General features: G+C 38.8%; 1 protein-coding gene across 3 annotated transcripts; it reads left to right on the top strand.

The window, feature by feature from the left end:
- Positions 1 to 110: 110 nt before the first annotated feature.
- Positions 111 to 26467, top strand: ELK4 (ETS transcription factor ELK4). Of its 3 annotated transcripts, none has more exons than XM_077157568.1 (5): positions 111 to 443; positions 16380 to 16595; positions 17689 to 18564; positions 19443 to 19559; positions 20897 to 26467. In XM_077157568.1, the coding sequence occupies exons 2-5, from the start codon at positions 16389 to 16391 to the stop codon at positions 20993 to 20995; spliced, it is 1299 nt and encodes a 432-aa protein (XP_077013683.1). In that variant the 5' UTR covers positions 111 to 443; positions 16380 to 16388; the 3' UTR covers positions 20996 to 26467. The 3 variants fall into 3 exon arrangements, with proteins under 3 accessions (XP_077013683.1, XP_077013684.1, XP_077013682.1); XM_077157569.1 differs by lacking the exon at positions 111 to 443 and adding an exon at positions 10656 to 10804; XM_077157567.1 differs by lacking the exon at positions 111 to 443 and adding an exon at positions 15625 to 16061.

The following is a 26467-nucleotide window of genomic DNA, read 5'->3' as shown; positions in this document are numbered from 1 at the left end:
CCCCATACTACTATCTGACCTTTGGAAGTTTCCCTTCTTCCTCCTATGTGTACAACGAGAGGTTATTAGATCATTTCTACGGATTCCACTCTAGAATTCTATGACTCCGTGATTCTGTGCCACTCCCCACCCCCATTAACTATTTTGCAATTTCCAGTCCCCAGTTAAGGCTCTTTCCTTCCCTCCTTTTCATCAAACCATATTTGTCTACCTTCCTATATGCTGGACCCTATGTTAGACCCTGTGGCTACGGAAAGGAAAGACACAACCGCTGGCAGCTCAGATGGGGCTGAGGAGGCGGCCTAGTTGGTGAACATTCCCCCTGCCTGCTTAGGGGCTTAGACTCTGGAGAGGAAATGGGCTCAGACAGAGCAAGGCATGAGCAGTGATGAGAACAGCAGCCGCCCAGCCCTGAGGACACCACGCAGGCCAGCCTCTTCTCGGTGAGTCTATTACAGTGACCTGTGAATAGGATGTAGGTGGGGGACGCACCCATTATCCTTTCCCTGCTAACAGACAGGCCTGCCATCAGACGATGCCATTTCCCCAGGGGCCCAGTCAAGTGGCTTCACTCCTAGTTCAGGGCTATGTTTTGTCTTATGATTACCAATTTTAAAAAATGGAGGTATAGGGTATACAGGAAGTGTCTGCATTATGTTCACAGCTTTTCTGTAAATCAAATATTATTCGAAAACTTAAAAAGTTATTTTTTTTAAGTAGAAGACTTTTGAGCCCCCTCACTGCTTTCTGATATGTACCAACCTATCAATCAATCAACTATTACTGTTTATTGAATACCCGGTAGGTATAAAACAGTAGGGCACATAAAACCATCAGAAGGGAGATGAAGATATATAAAGCATGGTCAGTTCCCAGATTACTTGGGAAAAATAAGGCGTGTTCAAATGAAAAGTTATTTCTAACAGTACAAGGTAGTTTGGCAAGTGCCAAAAGTGCATAGGAGTGCAAAGTGGGGGGAAAAACTACTTCTGGGGGGATGTTTTAAAAATAGGGACAAAAGTTGTTTCCTTCTGTAATACAAGTTCAGAATATTTTTATTTAATGAATACTGGCAATACGTAAGCACTTAAATTGATTGTACATACATTTTCTCAGTCTTCATGCATTAGTCATGAAGAAAACCAAGCCTTATTGAGTCTGCACCCTAAATATCTCTCACATTGATTGTCTCATTGCCATCTTCAACACACCATCGTGATTCAGGGCCTTCTCAGCTTTCTCCTGGTTGACTGCATTCACTTTATCCGTCTTCCTTTCTCTCCTGGGTCTGCTCCTGTTAGTTCAGCCTGAATTATCTTCCCAAAGGACTGAGCTGATTGCACCATGCTCAGGTGAGGGTAGGAGTTTCTCAGGATGTCACACTTCTGCATATGGCAGGCCAGCTCCTTCACAGTGTGGTTCTCTTCCCCTGTTTGTCCCCTTTGCCCACCATCCTTTTCCCCATAGATTCCTGTCAGCCCCTCCAACTCTGCTTCAGCTACAATGAACTTCTTCCTGCTTTTCAGCCAAATTTTGCTCTTCTGAGCCTCAGTGCCTTTGCACTTGCTGCATTCTTTTCATAGAAAGCCTTTCCACTTCTACTCTGTCTACTGAAACTTTGCTTATTCTTCAACCCTTTGTTTGAACATCCCTTCTCTGACTCCCCCAAGTTAATCATTCCCTCCTTAGCCTTCACATGACTTAGACTTACTAAGTCCTCACATCTTAGTACTACTATGGTACTAAGTAGTTACATTGGGCAGAAGTTTATTATACTTGTTCATCTACTAATTCTTTCCATGAGCACTTATTGAGTGACCACCATGTATGTGCCAGGCCTATGATAGCGATATGGGGTGAAAATAAAGATGCATACTGTACCCCTCACTAGAGGTCCCAGATCAGCGAAGGGTTCAGAGATGTGCAGAAGCAATAACAGAACATGTGACGTTGCTGAGATGGGGAGCACAGAGGGCCAGGGGAGTACAGCAAGGGACCCAGCTCAGTCTGTGCTGGGGTCATGGGTGGGGCCAGAGAGGGCTTCTGGAGAAGTGATGCTAAAATGAGCTCTGAGACCAGAGCAGGAATTTGCCATTTGCTTTCCACCAAGCTCTTCCAGGGCAAAAGCTATATCTTATCCATTATTTTGTTGCCTCAAATTTATCTTTATATTGGCACATAGTATGTTCCAATAAATTTGCTTGCTTGATTAAAGGAATGATTGCACAAACAAAACAAATGGACAAATGAAAACCATACTACTTTGAATAAGTGGGCAACCTCACTCTAATTCTTCTGCTATCAGGTGGCTGAGCTGAAGATACAGGTTATGTTTTGCCTTTGAACATCACATGGTTTGTTGTAGTGTTTTCTTGCCTTTTGATTCAGATTTAGTAATATTGTGTGGGTAATGAATGGTTTCACTTTTTTTTTTTTTAACTTTTTGGGAGAGGTGTTTTTTTTTGTTGTTGTTAAATTTTTTTTATTAGAGAAGTTGTAGGTTTACAGAAAAATCATACACAAAATACAGAATTCCCATATATCCTCCCTCATATCCACAGTTTTCTCTGTTAACACATTGCATTAGTGTGTTGTCTTTGGTTACAACTGATGAAATAGTATTATAATTATGCTATTAACATAGTTTATATTAAGGTTCACTTTTTGTGTTATACAGTCTTGTAGATTTTTTTTAATTAGAGAATTTTTTGGTTTACAGAAAATGCATATAATACAGAGTTCCCATATAACACTATAACACCCTATTATTAACACCTTGCATTAACATAGTACATTTGTTAAAATTCATGGAAGAGCTCTTTTATAATTGTACTATTAACTGTAGTCCATTGTTTACAATATGGCTCACTATGTTGTAGAGTCCTACTAAGAAACAATTATATACAACCTAAAATTTTCCTTTTAACTACATTCAAATATATAAGTGCTGTTAATTATGTTCATGATGTTGTGTTACCATCACCACTATTACGAAAACTTTTCCATCACCCCAAACAGAAACTCTTTACCAATTAATCATTAACACCCATTCTGTATCCCCACCCTGGGTTACCGGTGTTTTATCACTGAGTCAGAAGATATGTGTATTTTTTCAGTTTAATGAATCGATTGGCCTCCAAAATCAACAACAGTTTCCGAGAGTGAGGGGATCAGAAGGATTTCAACAGCAGGAATGGGAGTAGACAGCAGGGAAGGTGGCAGGGACTTAAGGGTCAGGTATGTGGTGGTGGTTTTTTTTTTTTCATTTCTAAGTTGAAGGAACTGCAGGAGCAGTGTCAAGGAGGTAGGGGATTGTGATGGTTACGTTCAAGTGTCAATTTGGCCAGGTTAGGTCCAGTCCTCTGGTCAAGTGAGCCCTGGCCTGACTGTTATTGTGAGGATATTTCATGGATTTAAATGCATCTATGGCTGATACCATCTACAGTCAACGAAGAGATTACCTTCAACATTGAGAGAATTCTTATCCAATCAGCTGAATGCTTTCAAAGGAGACTGAAGATTTCAGCAGTCCGAAGAGAGAATTTCCATCTCTACTTCAGCCAGCCAGCTTTGCCTGGGCTTCATCAAACACCTTCATTGGAGTTCCCAGCTTGCAGCCTGCTCTATAGATTTTGTATTTGCCCATGACCACAGTTGTGTGAGACAGTTCTTATACAATCTCATAATATCTATATTATATACAGATATATCATATTATTTGCATTAACATAGCATATTTGTTACAATATTATAATATATTTACATTATGATATATATATATATATCATATATATCTCCTGTAGGTTCTATTTCCCCAGAGAACCCTGTACAGAGATCAACAGGCCCATCTGAAGAACTATGAGGATTTCACCCCTAAAACACTGAGAGTTAAACTCTAAAATTAGTACATAATGGATGAGCTCATAGAGTTCAAATTCTTTCAGGTTAGAACTAGGAAGAGGTGTCAGAGTTTGGCTGGAATGTAGGAGACAGTGTTAAGACAGCTAAAGAGAATGTGTCTGCAGAAGGGAGAAGGTGAGTAGGAAACAGAGGGGCCCGGACGAGGAAGGTGTTGGGAGCGGCCAGCCCGGCATTGCTCAGGAGAAGGGGCTTTCTTGCCTGTGGCACATATAGCTCTGTTGTGCAGCTGGTCCCTCTAGTTATCATGGAACAATGGACTCATCCAACCAACTTCTGCTCAGATGTCACGTTATCAATTAGCCTGATGGTCATGTTTCAGCTTTTTATGTTAATTTCTTTACAAGAAGGATGTGTGACAAAAGGACACCTATGATAGCACTTATCTCAGTGTTATAATTGTTTGCTTATCTGTCCATTACACGAGACTGAAATTTTCTTATATTATCTCTAAGCACAAGTCCCTACTTCAAAGCAGGAACTCACAAAATATTTGCAAAATGAGTGAAGACTGGCAGGAACAATCATATCTTATTTGCGTGGAAGTGGGCAGTGGCCAGGGAGAGCAGAGAAGAAAAAAACATTTACAAGCTGGGCCTTCCTTGAAATGGGAGTGCTTCAGAGAGATGTATTCCCTCAACGTTTGCTAGGTCCTTGTTATATGCTAGTCCCTAAGCTAGTAAACACTGGATGTACAAAGATGGTTGACACAAAATTTGCTTTCAGGAATTCCATGGCCTGGAGGGGACATTCCAGGCTGAGGGAGCTACATAAACAAAACGTTGGAGTCTTGGAGTTTCTTAATGTGCTTCAGGGCCTAGAACATAGCTGGTGAGGGTAGAGATTAGGCTGGAACAGGGCTAGACTGCAAAGGATCACTAACCAAAATAGGGAACATGGAACAGTGATATTATACCAATATAATGATTCAGCAATCATACTTGTTTGTTAAACCCTACCTTCTCTGTGTAACTCCACCATCACCTTTGATCTTTCTATCCCGCTTTTTAGGGGTATTTGGGCTATGGTCATTCTCACTTTTTCATGTTGGAAGGGGCTGTCAATAATATGGGATAGGGGAATGGAACTAGTTGATGTTCTGGAGAGGCTGGCCCCTCTGTATTTCAGGACTTTTCTGGTCCAGGGACCCATCTGGAGGTTGTAGGCTTCTGGAAAGTTGCCTTAGTGCATGGAACCTTTATAGAATTTTATAATGCCCTAGGTGTTCTTTAGGATTGGCAGGAATGGTTTTGTCTAACTGAAACTTGCATAAGAGTGATCTCCAGGATAGCCTTTGACTCTATTTGAAGTCTCTCAGCCTTTTCAATTAACTTTTTAGATCCCTAGAGCTTAGATTTGTTTTCAGTGGGCTGGTGGGTATTTGGCATTTCAATCAGAGACTAAAAGAGTGCCCTCTTCATATATAGAAACTCTTTTATTTAAAAACAATTTTTATTGACAAATCTTCACACACACCAAAATAGGGAACATGGGACCCTTAAACCTGTCCTTCATAGATCTGTCAAATTTCAGTTTGGACTTTATCCTGAAAGCAGCAGAGAAATCAGTCCTTGGATACTTTTAAACAGATGGGTGACATAATCAAATGTTTGTTTTGGGAAGTGGTGATGTGGGGGATGGACTGGCATACCTGCATACTGGGAGAGAAGTTAGAAGGCTACTGCAATAGTCCTAACAAGAAATGGTGAGAGCCTTAGGGAGGAGCTTGAGGAGGTTCTGAAGGTAGATGCACAGGCTGTTATGACCAGTCCTCTGTGGAGGGGGTGAAAAAGAAGTTGTCAAAGATGACTGAGGTATCTGGGTAATGTTTTCAACTGAAATTGGGAAGGAGAACCAGGTTTGGTATGGAAGGTACAGGTAATGGGTTCAAGTTGTATGTTCTTAATGGAGGTAACTTGGGACATGTGGGTGAGAAATCCTGCAGGTTACTGGAAACATGGATCCAGTGTTCAAGGGAGAAGTCAGAGATAAAGGTTATGGATTATTAGTATTTGGATGGTAAATGAATTCTTGGAGAGAAGCCCTGAGAGAAAGGGAGGAAAGAAGCCCACCGACCCAGCAACTTTCCCCAGAGCCCAGACAGAATTCAATTTTCCTTCCCTTGGGGGTCTAAAGGAGGGAGGCCAGTGGCTGTGTCACATTTCTGAAGTGGTGTACAACTCATAAGCTAAGTCCTCTAGCATAGCAAAAACTAAATTTGTTTTGCCACTGGATATTTAAAGTAAGGGGAAAAAAGGTGGTAATACACATTCTTGAATTAGCACCAAGGCTTTCAAACTCCACCTCTTTCAGGAAATGTTCCTTAATGTGTGGAAGGTGGTACTTTTCACTCTCCCAGTTGTTCACTTCCCTTCCCTTCCCACAACCCTAAGCCTTGTTTAGAGCCGTGTTTATCCATTCGTCTGCTTGATTTGGCCTCCCATATCATCTCTGCATCCATAGCTGAAATCTTTGTCTTTGTCAACAGGATCAAAAGAGACCTTGTAAAAGAATTCTGAAAACTATTAAGTTGTGGATGGTGATGATATTTTCTGACGGAGTCAGTGAAATCAGTCCAAGACTGAAAATTTCTAGAATAAAAAAAAAAGGATAAGGTCTCTTTGACTTTCTTCTATAGTCACCAGCACAGTATCATATGTTGGTGCTTTCAGAATTAATTTATTTGAAGACAAATTTTCCAGCCTGTGATCACAAAGTATATGAAGGAAACACACACACAAACTTCTGGCTTAAAATTCAAAGCAATATGTAGCCCATAAGTTATTGGTAAAACCATCCAGAATCTTAAGCAATTACCTAAGAGATAGATTTCCTGAGCTTTTGTCAATTAAGGAACATCTTTCCATTACAAAAGTAATCAGTTTCCTCCTCTATCTTGAATATATACTCCCTGTCAATTTTTATAAGCCCAGAAAAGTACAACTATCAAATAAAATTATTTTGGGTTAAAAATACTAGTGGAGAAGGAAAGAACTGGGTGTAGAGACTAAAGATGAAAATTATGTGAGGTTATTTCTGAGCTGTGTTTTTGGTGGGTCATTAAATGCATTAAATAGTTGTTATGCCCCAGGCACGTAACTGCAATAACTCATGTCTTGTCCTGTCCTCTCTTGGAAAGTCAGGTGTTGTGTGAAGATTACAGCTAGAGCTGAAAGATGTTGCCAGGAGCGTTTACCTTATAGTCTAAAGACCACTCTTTCATTGGTTTTTCTCCAGACTTTGAATAGCCTTTGATTATAAGTCTTATTGGGGATGAAACTTTTGTCCAGAATAATAGTCTCAGCATAAAGATACTTCAAATAATCATTTCCCTGGTTGTATTTGGTAAATATTAGGGCCTTGATTGGAGTGGGGTTACAAGTGCTACTAGATTCAACATACCCCTAGCTAGCGTTTAAAAGTTACTATTTTCATAGATGACTTTTACTCTAAGATTTCAACCTGCACAAATACTGTAACTATAAGATCATTTAACAAGAGCTCAAAGCGTAGTTTGATCAACCATTTTTCCCTACTTCTTTTATTCTATCCATCTCAGACAAGAAAAGTAAGGTATGAGTCTGTTTATTAAAGATGTTGAAAGTGAAGCCCAGAAAGCATGTCATAGGGATTTTCTCAGGAGGATCAAGCTGTGAATTTAGAGAGTTCCAAAGGCTACAACCCAAGACTCTCTTATTCTGATTCTTTCATCTTAGTCATGCTGCAACTTGTTACATACCCATCCCCAGTTGGGGTTGTTGGCGCTCTCATTGACTTAAAGGATAACTCTTTTTTGTTTCATGTATAGCAGGACATTGCCTGAAGGATAGAACAGCCATCCTTAAGGCAAGAATGCTTCCATTCTTGCTCAGTCAGCCAGAGTCCGTGAAATACTTCTTTAGGGAAAAAAAGGATGCTAACTGGGGGCAATGAGGAGGGAGTGAAATAGAAGAGAGGACACAGGAAGTTGCCTTGAGAAGAAATGGTGGAGGCTAGGTGTTATTGGAATAGGAAATGTAATTAAATGAGAATAGGTTGGGATAACTGTAGTAGTTAAGAAACACAATTTGGGGCAGGTCTGGCAGAAACATATATTTAACTATTTAAATAAAATCTGAAAATTTTATTTGGGCTATCCTCGAGAGGCCATCTACCTAGCAAAATGACTGAAAAGATAGTGAAAAAGCAACATCTTCATAGTTGACCAACATATCCACCACAGAGTTTGTAAAAACAGAACCATCTGTTGTGTGAGGAATCATGGAGAGATTCTGTATAGAATCCTGAGTGGGAAAACCAGGCACATTAATGAACTCCCCCCCCTCCAGTACACCAATCTGAAATTCACTTTTCTAGTTTCTCTGCTGTGAACATGTACCCTGTTTAAAAAAACACAACAAAACAAAACATGCTATTTGAAAGCAGACAGACGTGCTATGACTAATTTAAGAACTCCCAAAGCAGGCTCTTTTCCAAAAATACGTTGTAATTGACAACAGAGTAAGCTCAGTCTAAAGGGGTATGATACAACTAGTGACCCTGAGACTGCGTCAGATGTTTACTGCCAGTTTGGGCAGAGCAGGGTAGTCTGTAGAAGAACTCTACAGTCCTTACGTGTTCCTGATATGAGGTTTAAAATTAAACTTTCCTTTATACAACTGTTTTCAATAACTGAATATTGAACAGCCTACCTTAGCAATTCTTATCTTTTCTCCTTAGTTTCTAAAATTGAAGTTGTTGCAAAGGAAATTTATATTCAGGGCCAAAGTTGCTAGTGCTTTGCAGATATCATGTTCCCTTTTAAAAACATATTTAATGAAAACGTTTATACCCTTCGATAAAATTATTTTTGAAAAGCTAATCCCTTTTGGGAGGTTAGCTTTTACAGTAAATGCTATATCTCTATGTTTATAACTGCTCTCTGTTGCATGGAGGAAGCTGGAAATCAAAGGAAGCGATAATTCTCTTTTAAGAGCCTACAAAGGGATGATAGGATCCCGTTTTGCTCAGTGACTGCAATTGATTTTTCCCATGAATTCAGTTGTAGGAATGAGGGAGAGACATAAATAAATGACAGCCATTTACCAGGTGTCTACTATGTGCCAGGTACAATACTTAGCAGATAATGTGCTTTGTCTCATTGAACCTTCTCAGTAACACTGCACATTATCATCTCCATTTTATCAGAAGGAACTGAAGTTCAGAGAAGTTAAGCAATTCAGTGTAGGTCACTCAGCTAGTAAATGGAATACTCGACACAAGTCTGTCTTTGGTGTGTTAAATACACAACCTATTTCTCTGAGCTTTGCTCAGCAGTCACATCTTATTGACTCTAAATCCCTTTTGCTTCTTAATTATTCAAGTAGCCTCTCATACTAAGTGTGATCTGGTTCCTTAAGAACTGTATTTAGTGAGAACCTATGGACTAGAAACTGTGCTAAGTGGTTTATGTACCTTATGTCCTTAAATCACTGCAACTACAGGAGACTGGGTTCTCTCCGTTTTATAGATAATGAAAGTGTACCTGGGAGAGGTTAAAAAATTTGCTTAATTTTACAATGTGACTGTGTGATTGTGAAAACCTTATGTGTGGTTTCTTTTGTCCAGGGTGTGGACAGATGGGTAAAAAATATCGATAAAAAATAAACAAACAATAGGTGGGACAAAGGTTAAAATAAATTGGGTAGATAGAAATACTAGTAGTCAATGAGAGGGAGGGGTAAAGGATATGGCATGTATGAATTTTTTTTTTTTTCTGGAGTAATGCAAATGTTAAAAAATTATCATGGTGATGAATACACAACTATGTGATGACAGTGTGAACCAATGACTGTACACCATATATGAAATGTTTGTATGTTAAATTTTATAAATAAATAAAAAAAAGAAATTTGCCTAAGGTCGCTAAGTGAGGGGTAGAGCCCCGACTGCAGGTCTCTGACTCACATAGAAGAGTGGGTTTTTCCAAGGATACAAGCATTTCAATTTGTCAACCCCTGGGTTAGAAAGCCACAGTGCTAACATTTTTCGACTGTAGTGCACTGGGAAATGGCACTTCGATGAGAAAGCTGTAGCGACACTAACGTTTTCGTCCACCTAACGGGGGAAGGCAGGACGGGAAGGCAGGTCCGGGGGCACAGAAGAAGTCCTCATACTTAACAGAAACAGAAGTGGTACCCTAGGAAGGGCGAAGGGCGAAGGGCGAAGGGCGAAGGGCAAAGGGCAAAGGGCCCCAGGATCGAGAATACCCCGGGGAGTATGAGGTCGCCATATAGGTGCCAGCTTTGGTCCTGCGGGTTGCGGTCAGGGAAATAGAAGTAAGAAGAGCGTGTCCGGCAGGAAGTGACAAACGGGGAACTCCAAGTGAAGCTCTCGCTGCATGCACACCTGAGGCTCCGCGGTCCCCCAAACCTGGGTTTCGGGGCGGCGGTGGCTCGCAGGACCTCACGGGCTCGCAGCTCCTCCCCTCCCGCCCCCGGAAGTGACGCGCGGCGGCTACGGCGTCTGGGAGGGACCCACAGAGGGGCTTGAGAGTGGCGGCGCTCCCGGAGCGAGACAGGCCCCGATTCCTCGAGGAACGCCCCGAGCGCGCGCCCGACGGGTAGCGGCCGGACGACCAGCGCCGCAGCCGCCCGGCCGCCGCCGCGTGCGGAGGCGGGAAGCGGGAGGGCGGGGCGCCAGGACCGCGGTAACTGCGGCGGCGGCGGGAGATGCGGCGGGCTGCGGACACCCGGTGGGCTCGGCTCAGCCGGCGCCGCCTTCTGCTCGCTTGCGGGGCGTGCAGCGGCTGTGGCGCCGTCCTCGAGTTCTCCGTGTGAGCAGGCTGCTGAACGTCCTCGAGTTCTCCGTGTTCCAGACAGAGACCTAGAGGGAGCTCCGCAGCTCGGTGAGCGGCTAGCCCCGCGCGCCCGGTCGATCCCGGGCCCCTCGCCCCGCACGGGAAGTGGGGTGTCTCGCGGCTACAGCCCCCAGTGGCCGAGAGCGGGGGTGCGGCCCGGGGGGCTTCCAGCACAACAGGAAGTGAGCGCGCGGCGGGCGGGGGCGGGCGCGGCGGCGGGGGCTGCGTGCACGCGCACCCTGCGGGACCCGCCCCCGGCCGGCCGTGTCCGCTCGGCCCCCCCCGGCGCGCAGGTGGACGCGTGGGTACCTCGGTCGGCTCTCACTGCCCCTTATTTGCTCCGTGGACAAAAAGTGGCAGTGTTTTTTCCACGGGTGGGGAGGAGAGGAGCAGTTCTGACTTTATATGTAGTGACAGGAAGTTGGAAAATGAAAGTATAGTAATTCGATACTTACAGAGGCCCCAGTGAGGTTGCGGCTTTTCTCCCGGACTGTGATCTCCCCTGGGGCACGCGGTCATCCGTGTTTCTTCCTCACCCCAAGTGCTCTATTCATCCGGTGTCAAGTTTCATTTCTTTTTCTGCTACTCTCCAGCATCCTCCCCTACCCCCTTTACTTTCCGCTTTAATGTACAGCTGCAGCGAGGCTGGTGGCTTCTTCATTCCCTGGAAGAGCGATTGGAAACATCTTTTGGGGGCGGAATCTTAACTGGCATTAGTAGGAAATGAGGGGTGTTGTTGACTAAATTAGTCAAAAGATACAGTTGGCTTTTTTCCAGACTATTGCTATTTGAGGTTTAGAGCATGTAAATAAAGACTTTAGGGTTTGTTTGTTTGTTTGTTTTAATTCCTCACCAGAATGGTTCGCGCATTTGCCTCTTTGGTTGTTGAATCAGACCCCCATGCTGTGTGGAAGCTTGGTGCTTCGATATTAAAATGTATTATTATATTATGATTCAGTCCCCCCCCCCAGCTCGCTCTTAGATTTTATTTAAACATTAAACCTGCATAGTGGAGTCTCATCACATTCTTAGGGAAATGTCTTTAAGTATTATTGTAATGTAACAGCATACTTTTTAATATTTTCATAGGATCCTTTGATCCTATGCATCATTATTTGACAATGATTATTTTAATTCAGTATTTGGCTTGATACAGTTCATAATCTTGTTTTATTTAAGAAGTATGCTGAAGGATTTGGAGACCTAGTTTATTATTTTAGGTTTTACTGTTTCTGAAAAATAGTTGGGCTATGGATCACCACAGCAACAGGTTTGTGTTTTATAAACATGTTTAGGGTGGAAAAAGTTCATTTAATAGAGACTTCCTTTCCCTAATAAATTATTTGAGCATGCTCCAGCTTTCACATTAGCATAGGAATTAAACGACTACTATCTTTCAAGTGTTAAGGTTATAATCATTACCATGTTTTCAGCATTTAACCCCTCAAAAATCAAGCTTCATTTGGAATAAATATTTTCTTCATCGTACTAAAAAACTCTTCTAAAATTGTAATTCCAGAAGACTTGGGATTTTTGTGAAAAGGAAAAGAAACCCCCCCCTTTTTTTTTGATAGGTAGCAACAATGAAAGTATTTATATTTTTAAACTCTTCATTTCACCTCTGTAATTTTTAGTAACTACCTTCTGGAAAATTTTCCTTTTTGTTCTCTTTTTTTTTTTTTTTTTTTTTTTTAAAGGAAAGACAGAGAGAAGGAAGGAAGGATAGAAGGAAGGAAGAAAGGGAAACATCTTTTAAACATTTTCTTGTTTTATTGTATTTTGTTTCTCCGTTTTCGTTACATGGGCTGGGGCCGGGAATCGAACCGAGGTCCTCCGGCGTAGCAGGCAAGCACTTTGCCCGCTGAGCCACCGCGGCCCGCCCTTTTTGTTCTCTTTTATGGCTGAGGAAATTATTGAAGTTAATACTTAAAGCCACACTTGTAGGAACTAAAATGAAAAGGTTCACCAACTTTTCAAAGAATAACCGATAAAATTGAGTGAAAAAGACATTGCTTCAAAGTACCCACTTTGATATCCACTTTTATGTCTTTGTTAATATTTCTCACAAGAGTATTAATTTCTAATATTTAAGTTTAAAACTGCAATGCATGTTTTCTTTCTTTTAACAATGTTTTATCTCAGAAACATTGTAGTTTACTAAAGAAGCATCAGCATTTTTCACAACAGTTAGGTTCTGTCCGGAAGTATCCAGCAACTCAGCAGCATTTGACTCAATGCCTGCTACTCCACTAATAAGCAAGGGGAAGAATGGGAGAAACCTGTACCACTTTGGGGATACGCATATTTTTGTGAACCTCTTCTTTGCTTATTGTGGAGAGTGTTAAGTTATTCCTGCTTTTTGCATGTATAGTTTAGCCATTATAAATTTGTAGGGCTTAAGCATTACCTATCTACATGATATGTATTAAGTAAGATTCCAGGATTTGCCTTTTGGAATCTCAGAATTTTATCAAACAAATGGAATTCTACACACCAAATTTGTAGTAGTTCAGAGATTCCTGTTCTCTGCCTATCTTTTCCTTTCTTCACTTCTCATCTTTCTCACACACATATATATTCACACCTCTAGCCCTATAAGCATTCTTACTGTGAAGGGTGATGTTTGGAAATGTGGAGCTTGAGCTCTCTGGTTAAGCTAATATTTACCAGGGAGTAATTTTAACAGGCTTACACTAGCAAATATTTGTTTAAATGGAAAACTTATGTAGTAAAAAAGTAACTGGCCAAGAATAGGTATCAGAAGAAAGGCCTATCTAGTAGACTCAGCAAAATGACAAAGAATGCCCCCCCCCCAGCCAGTAACTAATGGATAGAATATAAAACCACTGTTTTAACCCAGTTTAAGTAAGGCTGTGGAAAACTGTGATTTCTAGTGGGCATAATTATTTAGCATTAAGGTAGCATTTATATTTGTAGATCATCTTTTAGCCATCTAGGGAGGTGGTTTCCCTAATGAATAGAGTACGTGACTGAGATTAAAGACACTTGATTCATGCTTCAGAGTCTCCATTAATTCTGTGTTTATAGAATGCGTCTCTTTCTATTCTTTAGAATTTTCCCATCTCTTTTTTTGGACAATAGTCTGTATAGAGTCAACTTCAAAGTTATACTATGAGGATTATTGGATAACATTCTAAGTATTTCAGAAAAGTTACAGAAACCCAGGTATTTTCCAGTCCTGTTGATTATCTCCATTGTTTTTGGAAGCAGATGTATGTGATCTTAGGGAGCCCATCCTCTCGGATTATACGTTATTAGAAGTAGGCTTCTTAGCCTAACTTGGACTGTTTGTAGTGTTAGGGTTTTTGTGGGGCTTTTTGTATGTTTTTTGAGATAGAATTCATGTACCATAAAATTCACCTATTTAAAGCACACGGTTCAGTGGTTATTGGTATATTGACAGAGTTATGCAACCCTTACCACAAACTAAGTATGGAACATTTTCATCATTCTTATAAGAAACATTGTATCCATTTTCAGTCACTCCTAGTTCCTTTCCCCACCCCACTCCTAACCTGAGGCAACACACTTTCTTTGTCTAATCTATAGACATACCTCTTTTGGACATTTCATTAAAATGGAATCATACAGTATGTGGTCTTTTATGACTGGCTTCTTTCACTTAGCATACTGTTTTTGAGGTTCACCCCTATTGTAGCATTCGTCATTTCTTCATTTCTTTTTATGGCTGAATAATATTCCATTGTATGGATGTAACACATTTTGTTTATGCAGCTGTCAGGTGGATGGACATTTAGGTTGTTCCTACTTTTCACTTTTATGAATAATACTTGTATGGAGTTATATGTTCAAGGTTTTTTGTGGACGTATTTTCAGTTCTCTTTAGCAGTGGAATTGTTGGGTCGTATGGTAATTTATGTTTAACATTTTGAGGAATTGCCAAACTGTTATCCAAAGCAACTGCAACATTTATCATTCCCTCCAGCAGTATTCTCAACATCCTCATCCACACTCCGTATTGTTTGTCTCTTTGATTATAACCATCCTGGTGGATGTGAAGTGGCATCTCATGTGATTTTGATTTCCATTTCTGTAATGACATGACACTGAACATCTTTTCATGTGTTATTGGCCATTTGTATGTCTTCTTTGCAGAAATGTTTTTGTAAATCCTTTGCCCATTTTTTCCATTGGTTATTTAGTTTTGTTTTTTTGAGTTCTAAGAGTGCTTTATATATTCTGGCTGTAAGTCTGTATGAGGTACATGATTTGAAGACATTTTCTCCCATTCTGTGGATTCTTTTCATTTGATGGTATCATTTGCATCATAGAAGTTTTCAATTTTGATGTAGTCCAGTTCATCTGTTTTTTTCCATCAGTTTTATAGTGTTAAATTTTAATGAAATTGATTGATTTTCAAGCCCTATTTTGACCCATTGAGATTTCATTTCTAGATAAAGAAAAGCTTTGTTTTGGGAAAGTGTTCAGGTATAGACTTCTTGGGAAGAGTTTCTATGTATTTGGCCAGAATTTCTGCCCTAAAGAATTCTTCATAATAGAGAAGGTATTTTGAAGTTTTACAAGGGAAAAAACTCTGAGAGCATCTCCTTGCTGCTCCACTACCTAAATCAGTTCTCAACAGGAGTGATTTTTTTTGTCCTTGTCTCCCCCCCCCCCGGGGGGGTGAAGGTGGGGGGAGGGCTTCTGTCAATGTCTTTAGACATTTTTGGTTGTCATAGCTAGGCTGGATGTGCTGTTGGCATCTAGTGGGTAGAGGCCAGGGATGCTATTTAACAAATACCAATACATAGGACAGCCCCCTAAACAAAGAATTATTTGGCTCAAAATGTCAATAGTGCTGAAGTTGAGAAATCCTGGCCTAAGAAGGAGATCCTAAACCTTGAGTTATTGAAAGATTTTTCTTCAGTTCATGTCTTGATAATCAAATGAAAGTTGCTAATCAGCTAAAGGGAGGATCCATTTGGATAGAATAGAATCTCTGGACAGAATGGTGACCGAACTTGTGAATTAAATTAAGGAACATTTTGCTGAATTGTCAGTGCTGCCAGTATGTGTAGAAATTACATTTATGATAATGGAAACTTATGGAAAGGAAATGCCAGTGAAGCAAAAATAGATTATTTATTACACCTCAGTTCCTCGGCCACTCTAAACCACATAAACACACATACATCCTGGCAAATAAACAAACTGGGTTGATTTAGATAGATGCTAAAACAATGGTCTCCTCAGTGAGTTTGATAATGTAAGATAAAATATAACAACAGTGATAGGCAACACCAGTCTGCCTCTATAATTTATGGTACCACCTTTATCCTCCTAGAAAGTTGTTTGTTGCCTAAGAAGGACTTTTCTTAAGCGGTGTGGCATGGTAGTTTTAAGAGCTTGGGCTCTGGATTCTTACAGCTGGTTTTGAATCTCAACTCCACCATTTATTGACTTCTATGACCTTAGACAAGTTATTTACTCCTTTTATGAGTCAGTTTTTTTCATATGTAAAATGGGAATGCAGTAGTATGTATATCTTACATTGAGAGCACTTAAATGGCCGTTCCTGCCATTTAGTGTTCTGTAAGTGTAGACTATTAATCCTATCCTATATCTTATCTATTCCTTTCAGCTCACTGCTATGGACAGTGCTATCACCCTGTGGCAGTTCCTTCTTCAGCTCCTACAGGAGCCTCAGAATAAGCACATGATCTGCTGGACCTCTGGTGATGGAGAGTTCAAGCTTTTGCAGGCAGAAGAAGTGGCTCGTCTCTGGGGGATTCGCAAGAACAAGCCTAACATGAATTATGACAAACTCAGCCGAGCCCTCAGATACTATTATGTAAAGGTAATGCACATCATGATCTTAATACTAGATAGAGGATCTCAAAACAAGAATTGTTCCTTCTCTTCTGTTGCGATTATAGGTAATTATGTCCTGGTTTATTTAAATGCAATTTCTTTCAAAGCTTCAGCAGCTTGGAATAAGAACAAAAGGTATAAATATCCAGCTGTATTTCTACAAACTCTTATTCAGTACCCATTGCCATTACACCCATTTTCTTACGATTGTCTTTAAAAAAGGTAAATACAGGGTTGGAATAAGATAAAGGAGATTCCATCCCTCCCCTCCCCCCCGCATGGCAGGCACTGGGAATTGAACCCGGGTCTCTGGCATGGCAGTTGAGAACTCTGCCACTGAGCCACGGTGGCCCTCCTGAATAAGATAAAGGAAACTTGAAATTCTTGAGGATAAATAATTATTCATGTGTATACCATAATTTACTTTAAAATTGTCATACATAAAAACTTGTGTTAATTTTAGTTTAAATTACAGAACACAAATCCAAACTTTAAAGAATAGTTGCTAATAGATGGAGTTGATTCTTAGCTAAAATTGGTCTTTTGTTTAGTTTCTAATTATATTTGGGCACTTATTCTAATCTCAAAAGAATAGAATTAGAATGAGAAGCTGAGATCTTAATTTCTTTAACTTTTAAGTGACAGCTTTCCTATATAGAAATGTTTGATAAGAAACAACTGAAATTTCTGAAAGAAATAGGACCTTTAGCAGATGTAATGTTCTAAATTCCTTTTTCCTTATTCAGGATAGTTGGCTTGTAGCTTTGCAATTATTTGAGATTATGCTTCAGTGATTTCTGATTTCATACAGATATTTGGTTGCAGGTGTTAAGCAATTAAAATCTCTCAGCTTTTATGTAACATTAATTTAGTTAAGTTCAAATTTGCTTGCCTTAATGTATGCTCAATAATGGTAGGGACTGTGTTTGGTATGGCTAGATAAATTTGGATTATTTTGAAGCTTCTAAGTAAACTAGCCTAATTCTCATATAGAGAACCTCATTAGGTTGGCTTTTTTATGTGCTATGGTGTATGAGTTTATAAGAAAGTATAAGAATGCCTATTTTAATTACCAACAGAATATCATCAAAAAGGTGAATGGTCAGAAGTTTGTGTACAAGTTTGTCTCGTACCCAGAGATTTTGAACATGGATCCAATGACAGTGGGCAGGATTGAGGGAGATTATGAAACTTTAAGCTTCAATGAAGTCAGCAGCAGTTGCAAAGATGTTGAGACTGGAGGGAAAGAGAAACCACCTCAGCCTGGTGCCAAGACCTCAAGTCGCAATGACTACATACACTCTGGCTTATATTCTTCGTTTACTCTGAACTCTTTGAACTCCTCCAATATGAAGCTTTTCAAATCTATAAAGATTGAAAATCCAGCTGAGAAATTGGCAGAGAAAAAATCTCCTCAGGAGCCAGCGCCATCTGTCATCAAATTTGTAACAACACCTTCCAAAAAGCCACCATTTGAACCTGTTGCCACCATCATTTCAACTAGCTCAAGTATTTCTCCATCTTCTGAAGAAACTCTCCAGGCATTGGAGACTTTGGTTTCCCCGAAACTGCCCTCCCTGGAAGCCCGGACCGCTGCATCCAATGTGTCTACCACCTTTGCCACCTCACCTCCTGTTTCGTCCATATCCCCTTCTTTGCAGGAGCCTCCTGGAACACCTTCACCACCGCTTAGTTCTAACCCAGACATTGACACAGACATTGATTCAGTGTCTTCTCAGCCTATGGAACTTCCGGAGAACTTGTCACTGGAGCCTAAAGACCAGGATTCAGCTTTGCCAGAAAAGGACAAAACAAATAATTCATCAAGATCCAAGAAACCAAAAGGGTTAGAACTGGCACCCACCCTTGTGATCACAGGCAGTGATCCAAGCCCCCTCGGTATATTAAGCCCATCTCTCCCTACAGCTTCTCTTACACCGGCACTTTTTTCACAGGTAGCTGTTTCTTTTTAGTGCCACTTTGGTTTGCATTTAATCACCTTTGGAAACAAATGTAGAATTTATACCCTCATGTTCTCATTCAGGTGCGCAGACTTGTCTTTAAAAGGTTATTAAGGGCAGTGCGACAGTGGCTCAGTGGCAGAATTCTCACCTGCCATGCTGGAGACCCGGGTTCATTTCCCAGTGCCTGCCCATGTTAAAAAAAAAAAGATTTTGTAAGACCACCCTGCAAAAAGTAATCCAATACCTCACCTCAACTAAGACTGCTAAAATAAAAGGTTTTTAGAGTATTATGTTAAACAAGTTTATTGCCCTCTAAATAAGCAAATATTTTGTTCCTTTCACTTCCATCTAAAGCAAATGAATATTGCTATTTCTTGGTCTTAGAAAACTGGATGATATGTTATTAGAAAAATACACACAATGATAATCTCAGGTTAGAAAATGGTGGGTCCCGAGAACCTTAAGAGAAATGGTGTGATGTTGAGTAACAAGTTTATACAGTTATAGTAGATATTCAGTAACTTTCTCATCTCTGTCTATAATATTTTGATAGATTACTCCCAGACCATCTCATTATTAAGTAAGAAACATGTCTGTGACTCACTGGCCCATTATTCCTCTGTATCTGAATTTAACTGAGTTCTCTTATTTGGAAAAGACCCTATAAAAGCCAGGTTAAAGAGTATCTTTATCTTTCTTAGGTTGTAAAAAACAGTTTCTGAGTTTTTCCTGATAAGTTTTCAGAGTTAGAAATATTTGGAGTGGAGAACAGGATATTATTTGGGTTCGGGGCTATTGTGTACTTGCATGGGGATAGAACATAATTCTTATAAGTCATTTGACAAATATTTTTGTTTTGTGTATTGCAGACGCCCATCATACTGACTCCTAGCCCCTTGCTCTCCAGTATCCACTTTTGGAGTACTCTCAGCCCTGTTGCTCCCCTAAGTCCCGCCAGACTCCAAGGTGCTAATACACTTTTCCAGGTAAATTGCGTAAAAGTCTGTCTTTTCTATTTGGGGCAGTTTAATCACCATGAAACTATATTTAATAAAAATTCTTTATAATTATTTTTGCATGTGCTAATTTTGTAGCCAGCCAAGTTGCTCAGATAAAATTTGCAGCAGTTTCCTTTTCATTGTTTAATATTATTTGAGTTAGACCAAGAATTGTTTAATACTGTAGTAGATATTGAGCCCACCAATTGTTTTCTGTCATTTTAAACACTAGAAATCCTCCATTTTTAGAAAATATTATTTTATATATACGTATATTTTTAATATATATTATATATATTTTTCAGAGCAATCGCTGCACATAGGTTCCTTCTTTTAATTGAAGATTTAAATAAATACAGAAAATTTTTATAATAGCATATCAAATACTCCCATTTCATCCTCAAAATTGATATTTATCAATATTTTAAAAAATGGATTAGCTCTTCATCAAGATGTCAGAAAAGGTCTTGCAGTTTTTAACCATTATTTTGTTGAAAACGTACAGTTTATAACTTGTATATATAGATTGCCTTTTTTTGGTTTAATTTATTTTGTTTGTTTAATTCGTTCACGTATTCAGGGGCAACTATCCTTACATTTAATAATTTAATTTTTCATTTTTTCTTTGGAAATGTTAAGGAAAAAGAAGAAAATGAAAATCTTTCTGCTTCTGCATTTGTTTGCAAAAAGTCCTAAATTTTTGAATAAAAAGAGTTGAAAATTTTTCCTATTTCATTTTTTATGTGTTTCTTTACTCCTTACCAACAGATAATTGGGTTGTAATGTGATCTGAGTCCTTAAGCAAAGTCATAGTGCTCGTATAGTTTTAGCTTGAAATTTCCCTGTGGAATTGAATTCAAAATGCATGATGGGGCATACTTTTCTAGGATGAGCACCAATATAACTATACTTGATAGTGGAGTTAACAGATTGGCATTTCCTTCTGAACCTTTCTGGAGAAGGACCTATGTTGATGACCATGATTTGCTCTAAAATTATACTCTAATGCATATTGCCATTGAATGAACTTTCTAAGACTTTGATTGGGAATGAAGTGGGAAGTAAATCTGTAAATCTTAGGGAATGAGGGAAGGTATAGATTTAATATAGATTAATGTTTATCATGTAGAAAAACAGATTTTTTTCTTTAAAGTTTTTGTTATATCATTGTTTTCTACTATGATAAACAATTACCCTTGAAAGGAACAAGTCCTGTGAGCCATTGCAGAAGTCTTTTGTATTCTACCTCAAGGAATGTAGTAGGGAAAGAAAGTAAGGGTTGAGATAAGTAACAAGATAATGATGTGGTTTATTTTCTTTCTTAGTTTCCTTCCGTACTGAACAGTCATGGGCCATTCACTCTGTCAAGCCTGGATGGACCTTCCACCCCTGGCCCATTTTCCCCAGACCTACAGAAAACATAACCTGTGCACTTGAGGAATGAGAGAACCATGGAACAAAGAAACAGACAATCATTGTGAATACATTTGAAGTGAGCAGTTGATTAATTCCACAAAGCTGATAATAGACTGTTGTGATGTTTGTTATTCCCCATTGAATAGGATTCCCTTTGAATAGGTTTCAACTTGGACTGTGTATAAAAATGCCTTAATTGGAGTCCACACTCCACCTTCTTTCCTCCCTCCTTGCTTTCCTCCCTTCCTCCTTCCCTCCCTTTCCTCCCTCCCTCCCTCCCTTTTTTAATATTTTGAGCTTTGTGTTAAATTTTTGGTGAGATTTTAGCCTCTGTGCTTTGTAAGAGCAAGTAAGAACAAAGTTACTCCTGGCTATTGGGACTCTTAGGCCAGAAAAAAAAAATTATGCTGAGTATATTAATTAAAGAAATATTAACTAAATGAAACTGGCCATATCTTTAGGACTAAGTGTGCTCTGTTGAACAACCAAAAGTGAGCTGTTTATAAGCAGTGGAGGAAAAAGAATCATTCCTATTCATACAGAGTAAGATTGGAGCAGTACTATTGGGAAGATTATAATTTTGCTGTGAACTGTGACAAACGTAAGCAACTCCACAGAAGGGCATCTTGTTTACATTTTTTCAGGGTGGGTGGGTCTCTTAGCCATATGTGTGATCTTGTCTGAACCTGTCAAGAGAGCTTAGAGCTAGTCTTCTTCAGTATAGGAAGATTTTTAAACCTGGGGTTTAAGGCTGTGTGTAGAACATTGGTGAGAATATGATCTAGCGTAGAAATGTCTGTTCTCTGTTCACAGTCAAGGACTACAGCACAGTAAATGATGGCTTTTATGAGAATGTACCTAGGTTTTTGAAAACTTAAGGCGTCTTTGAGTAAAGGATTCAGTTGACTAATTTGAAACAATATGAAGTGTTTTTCCGAGTTAGAAGACACCTCAGTAAAGAACTCTTCGGTTTTTTTTTTTATCTCATTTTCTACTGTATACTTAACTTCTTTCCTTTTAAATTTAAGGTTGTTAGAGGTTGCAGTGGTTTTAAAGATGCAATTAGGAAGATAAAATGCAAAGTTCAGTCCCCCGTATCAGTAGTGAAGTAAAGGTGTGCTTATTTCTTTGAAAAAAAATTTTTGTTTTAATTGGGGAACAGCAGTTTGTTTGGAAATGCTCATACATAGGGATCGAATTGTTTATAGTAACAGTGAACAATTTATATCTTTATCTCGAAATTACCACATTTATAGAATATTACTATGTAGTAATCAATGTCAGGTGTGGGCAGATTGTTGATCTCCCAGACGGAATTGAAATCATCACCATGCTGGAACATTTTGTTGATACATTGGGCCTTAAAGTCCAGGAGAAGATTATGTGCCACCACTGCCACTGCTAACCTTCCCATCAAACTGTTCTCTTTAAACTTAGAAACCATTGTGTCACATGAACCAAATGGAATGAGGGAGTAGGAACTTGAGGACCCAAAACTACAGTAGGACAAACAAACCAGCAACTTCCAGATGTGTCATAGTCATAGTCAGTTAAATTTGTTTAGTTACAGTATAGAGAAGCTCTTGAATCTGTGCTAGTTCAGAGGTAGTAGAGGGAAAATATTCAGGGAGCTACCTTTAATATGTGCAATGTTGGAGACTTGTTACTGGTTCATTTGTGGCTATCAGCTGAAAGTTCTGTCCCTGAGATGTGCAATAGTAGTGTTGAAAGGTAGTGTTCAGTAGTGATGGGGAACAGACATACTGAACTTTGTCCGCATTTTGAATTACCTAGTTTGCATGCTTGTTTGAAATTAAACCTCTCAGCAGCACTTTGCAATAGCTTTGTTAGGTTAATTAACATTTTGTACATTAAATGATGAGTAAATAACAGTGGCTTGAGTTAACTAGAAGTTTTAAATTTTGAAAGCACAAAAGTATTGTCTTTTTGAATTAAAGGAAAAAAGCCATTGGTCTGTTTTCAAAGATAATGTCTTTGATAATTCACTGTCTCAGCGCAAGGGTGCCTGGAAACCAAGGGCACCATTAAAACTTACAGCGCAGCTTCCTAGTTTACTGAGGCGACTTTCTGTGAACCTGCCCTTGCAATGTCTGAGAGGTGTGAGGCCTTGAGAGGTTGATGATGATCTGCCTTCTCTTTGAGATCAGGTAATATGGGGAACTTCTGTGTGTGTATCATATATATATATATATTTTTTTTTCCTTATTTTAAATGAAAGTTTACAATCTTGTCTCGAGTATGCAGCAGACTGTTCTATCTTTAGACTACCTCCTTCTTGGAAAATCTTTTGAACATCTACAGAGTTCTTCTAAGCATCAAAAGGTTGCATACCATATAAGATTAGTATTCCCTGGGGAGACATATATTTGGTAGCTGTAGCTGGTATTCATCACTGCCACTTTGCCAGCATGATGCTGTTGGGCAACAGTAGTCTAAGTTAAAGCAGGGGTGTAGGTTGAACGGGATTTTGGAACATCTGCTGTAGGTGATTATCTTAGCTTTTCTTCTGCCCTGGTCTCTATTCACTCACTGGTGTGCTGGAAAATGTTTGACAGACAGGCTCTTTGGGAGGAAAAAAGCTCTGAATTTGTTGTGTTTGCCAAATTACTCCCACCCTGACAAATTTCAAGCTACCACTGTGGCATTGAAAGAGATGCATACAGTTGGCTCAGCCAGTACCAGCAAACCAGTGCATTTACTCCACTCTAAAGTGGATTTTCACATAGTTTCTAAAATAACACTTTTTCATATGCTTATTTTTAAAAATACAAAATTCAAATCATTAAGTCTGACTTCAGTAATCTTTTTTTCTATATAATATTTTGTGATAGTACTTTTTTCCTTTTTAATTTTTAATTAATTAAAAAAAATTACAAGAAACACAAACATTCCCAACACATACACTCAGCAATTCACAATATCATTGTGATAGTACTTTTGTAGTGTTACATTCCTTGTGACATTTTGTGTTTTCAAAGATGGACACTTCCACTGAATTTTTTTTCTTGATACATAATTGAAGAAATCTGGAGGCCTTTAAAGGTGAACCTTAAACTTCTTAAAGTATAGGTTCAATTTTTTTCCCACATTTAACATTTTTAATAGGTTAAAAAAAATTTTTCCCTCACATTTTGATGGATAAAGTAAGCCCAAGAGCCTTTAAAAGGATAATAGATTTTTTAACTGGAAAATTTCCTTGAAGATTTATGTACGGTTTTCGAGATCGAAAAAGGCAGGACTGACTGTTGAATCACTTTCTCTAGCACAGTTTCTAGTTCTCTACATTACTTGTCAGTTAGGAACGGAGGGGAAAATAAATCAGAGGCTTGGAATTCTGGGATTGTAACTCAAGGCTATTGAAAAGAGTATGACTTCAGTTCCATTCACACCTGGCATTGTATGATGTCTAGTCTAACAATATTGTTTCATTCTGATCTCAAAATTTGTGTTGTGATTCTAAAGTTCCGAAATTAGCTTTGTGTGTTTCTAGTGATGCACTCATTATTTCAGAAAAACAGTCTCCAAACCTTTTGAACACACATCTGTATGAGTAAAGTTTTTAAATATAAATTTTTATTAAAAATGCATATGTATGTGTCAGATTATATAGGACTGTGTGCTAATTTACTTTGTACATTATAAAACATACAAACATAGAAATTAAGAGTAGCATAAAAAGTAAATATTGAGTAGAGGTTCTGTTATTTTCTTCCTGCCAGTTTCTTCAGATTCTCTTCTGGAAACACACACTCTCCTTTTAAGACCACTGAGTCACATTATTGCTTCTCAGTCTAATTTTGGGAAAAACTGTTGTGTATGATTTTGTTATGCTATAAAGAATTACACATTTTATTTTATTTTCATGTAAAATCTTTAGAAGGGATTTGGGATTTTTCAGGAGAGCTTGTCATCAATTTCAAATTAGTTCTTTTTTACAAGCTGCCAAATAACCCAGTACTAAAAGTTTCCTAGAACTTTATGCATATTATTTTTGACAGCCTGTTGTCTCTTTCCTCTTCATATTAGGTATAGCTCTATATTTTTATTTTATTAGTCTGTTGATAAATTATTTTAGCCTTTATGCTGTATTTTTAGCAATAAATTCAGAATTATTACAAGTTTCTTTATGTTAAAATATATAACTTCCATTTTCTTGCTGCATTAGAATATGTGGTTTGTGTGTGTATGTACGACATTTTAGCATCTGAAGGGATACTTTTCTTGCTCGGTCTTTTTTATCACTTCATTAACCATGTATATTTTACTTACACCATGCCAGAAATTTAAATTGTGCTTCAGTACCATTCTTAGATGTGTAATAAAGAATGGAGATGAGTGCAGATCTCTTTGTGTAGAAACCTGGAACTCTGGATAAACTTCCAAACCAACAGGAAAGTGGAAAGACTACCCATGATATAGTCTGTTATCTGAGGGTGTGACAGAATGTATTATTTCTGATAGGGGCTTGAGGAAGCTAATTGTCCACCCATAGTAGTTTGAGTGAAGTGGTGGAGGTCAACCATAATTGTCTTTCAGTAGATACTCTGACTGGAGAATGGGTAGCATAAAATTATTTTTTAATAGTCTGTTTTGTTTTGGGTCAAAAGTAAGTGTTCTGTATTGTTGTTAATGCTGCTGTCATTGACTGAAATCAGGTGCCCTGTTATTCCTCTTACTGTCATCAGAACTCTGTTTACTGAAGTTGAGGTTTATAATCTTAGAATCTAGAATTTTTGTGGGTGGTGGTGTATTAAGCAAGAAAAGAAGGTGGTTTGACTTCTTTTCTTGTACCTGGTGAAACCTGTTAGTCCAAAAGTCATGTTTTGACCCGTAAACTGAGCAAATCTGAACAGTGAGTTGACGTAGAATAAATGTTCGTTTGAAGCTGTCTGTTTCTTCAAGCTGCTTTTCTGAAAAAAATTTGTGATGAATCGACAACCTGCCAGAGAATAGCAGTTTCACACTTAACCATTGAAAAATGGAAATCCAGGCTGTCTTATTTGAGAGGATAAATATGGGCTTTATGCTTTCTACAGAAACTGGGAAATTCAAGCTGGTGTCAACATCAGTTTAACTGAAACCTTTAACAATAAAATATATCAGAGATAGAATGAAACATAGTAAGTACCCTGAACTTTACTCTTTTGGATGTAATCACACATATTAAGTGACTTGGACTCTAGTCTTTTGTGTATAATACACATCAGGAACTTTTCAGAGATTTAAGTTTTCCTTTGAAATATTTAATTGAGACTAGAAACTTTCTCTCCAAGTCATTCTGATGTATTGCCTGAGTATTTATATATTTGTGTATATACACTGATGTTTTGGCTGAGTGTAAATGTGTGCAGTCTCTGTGTGTGTGAATAAATCTATTTTTCAGAGAAAACCTATATTATTCATCCTCTAGACTAGGATGGCTCTTAGACTATTTTATACTAAAACTTAAAAAAAAAGAA

The sequence above is a fragment of the Tamandua tetradactyla genome, chromosome 4, assembly GCF_023851605.1.
Source record: "Tamandua tetradactyla isolate mTamTet1 chromosome 4, mTamTet1.pri, whole genome shotgun sequence".
NCBI classification, from domain to species: Eukaryota; Metazoa; Chordata; class Mammalia; order Pilosa; family Myrmecophagidae; genus Tamandua; species Tamandua tetradactyla.
Note: the sequence above shows the minus strand (reverse complement) of the source record. Positions and strands in the feature narration are given on the sequence as shown.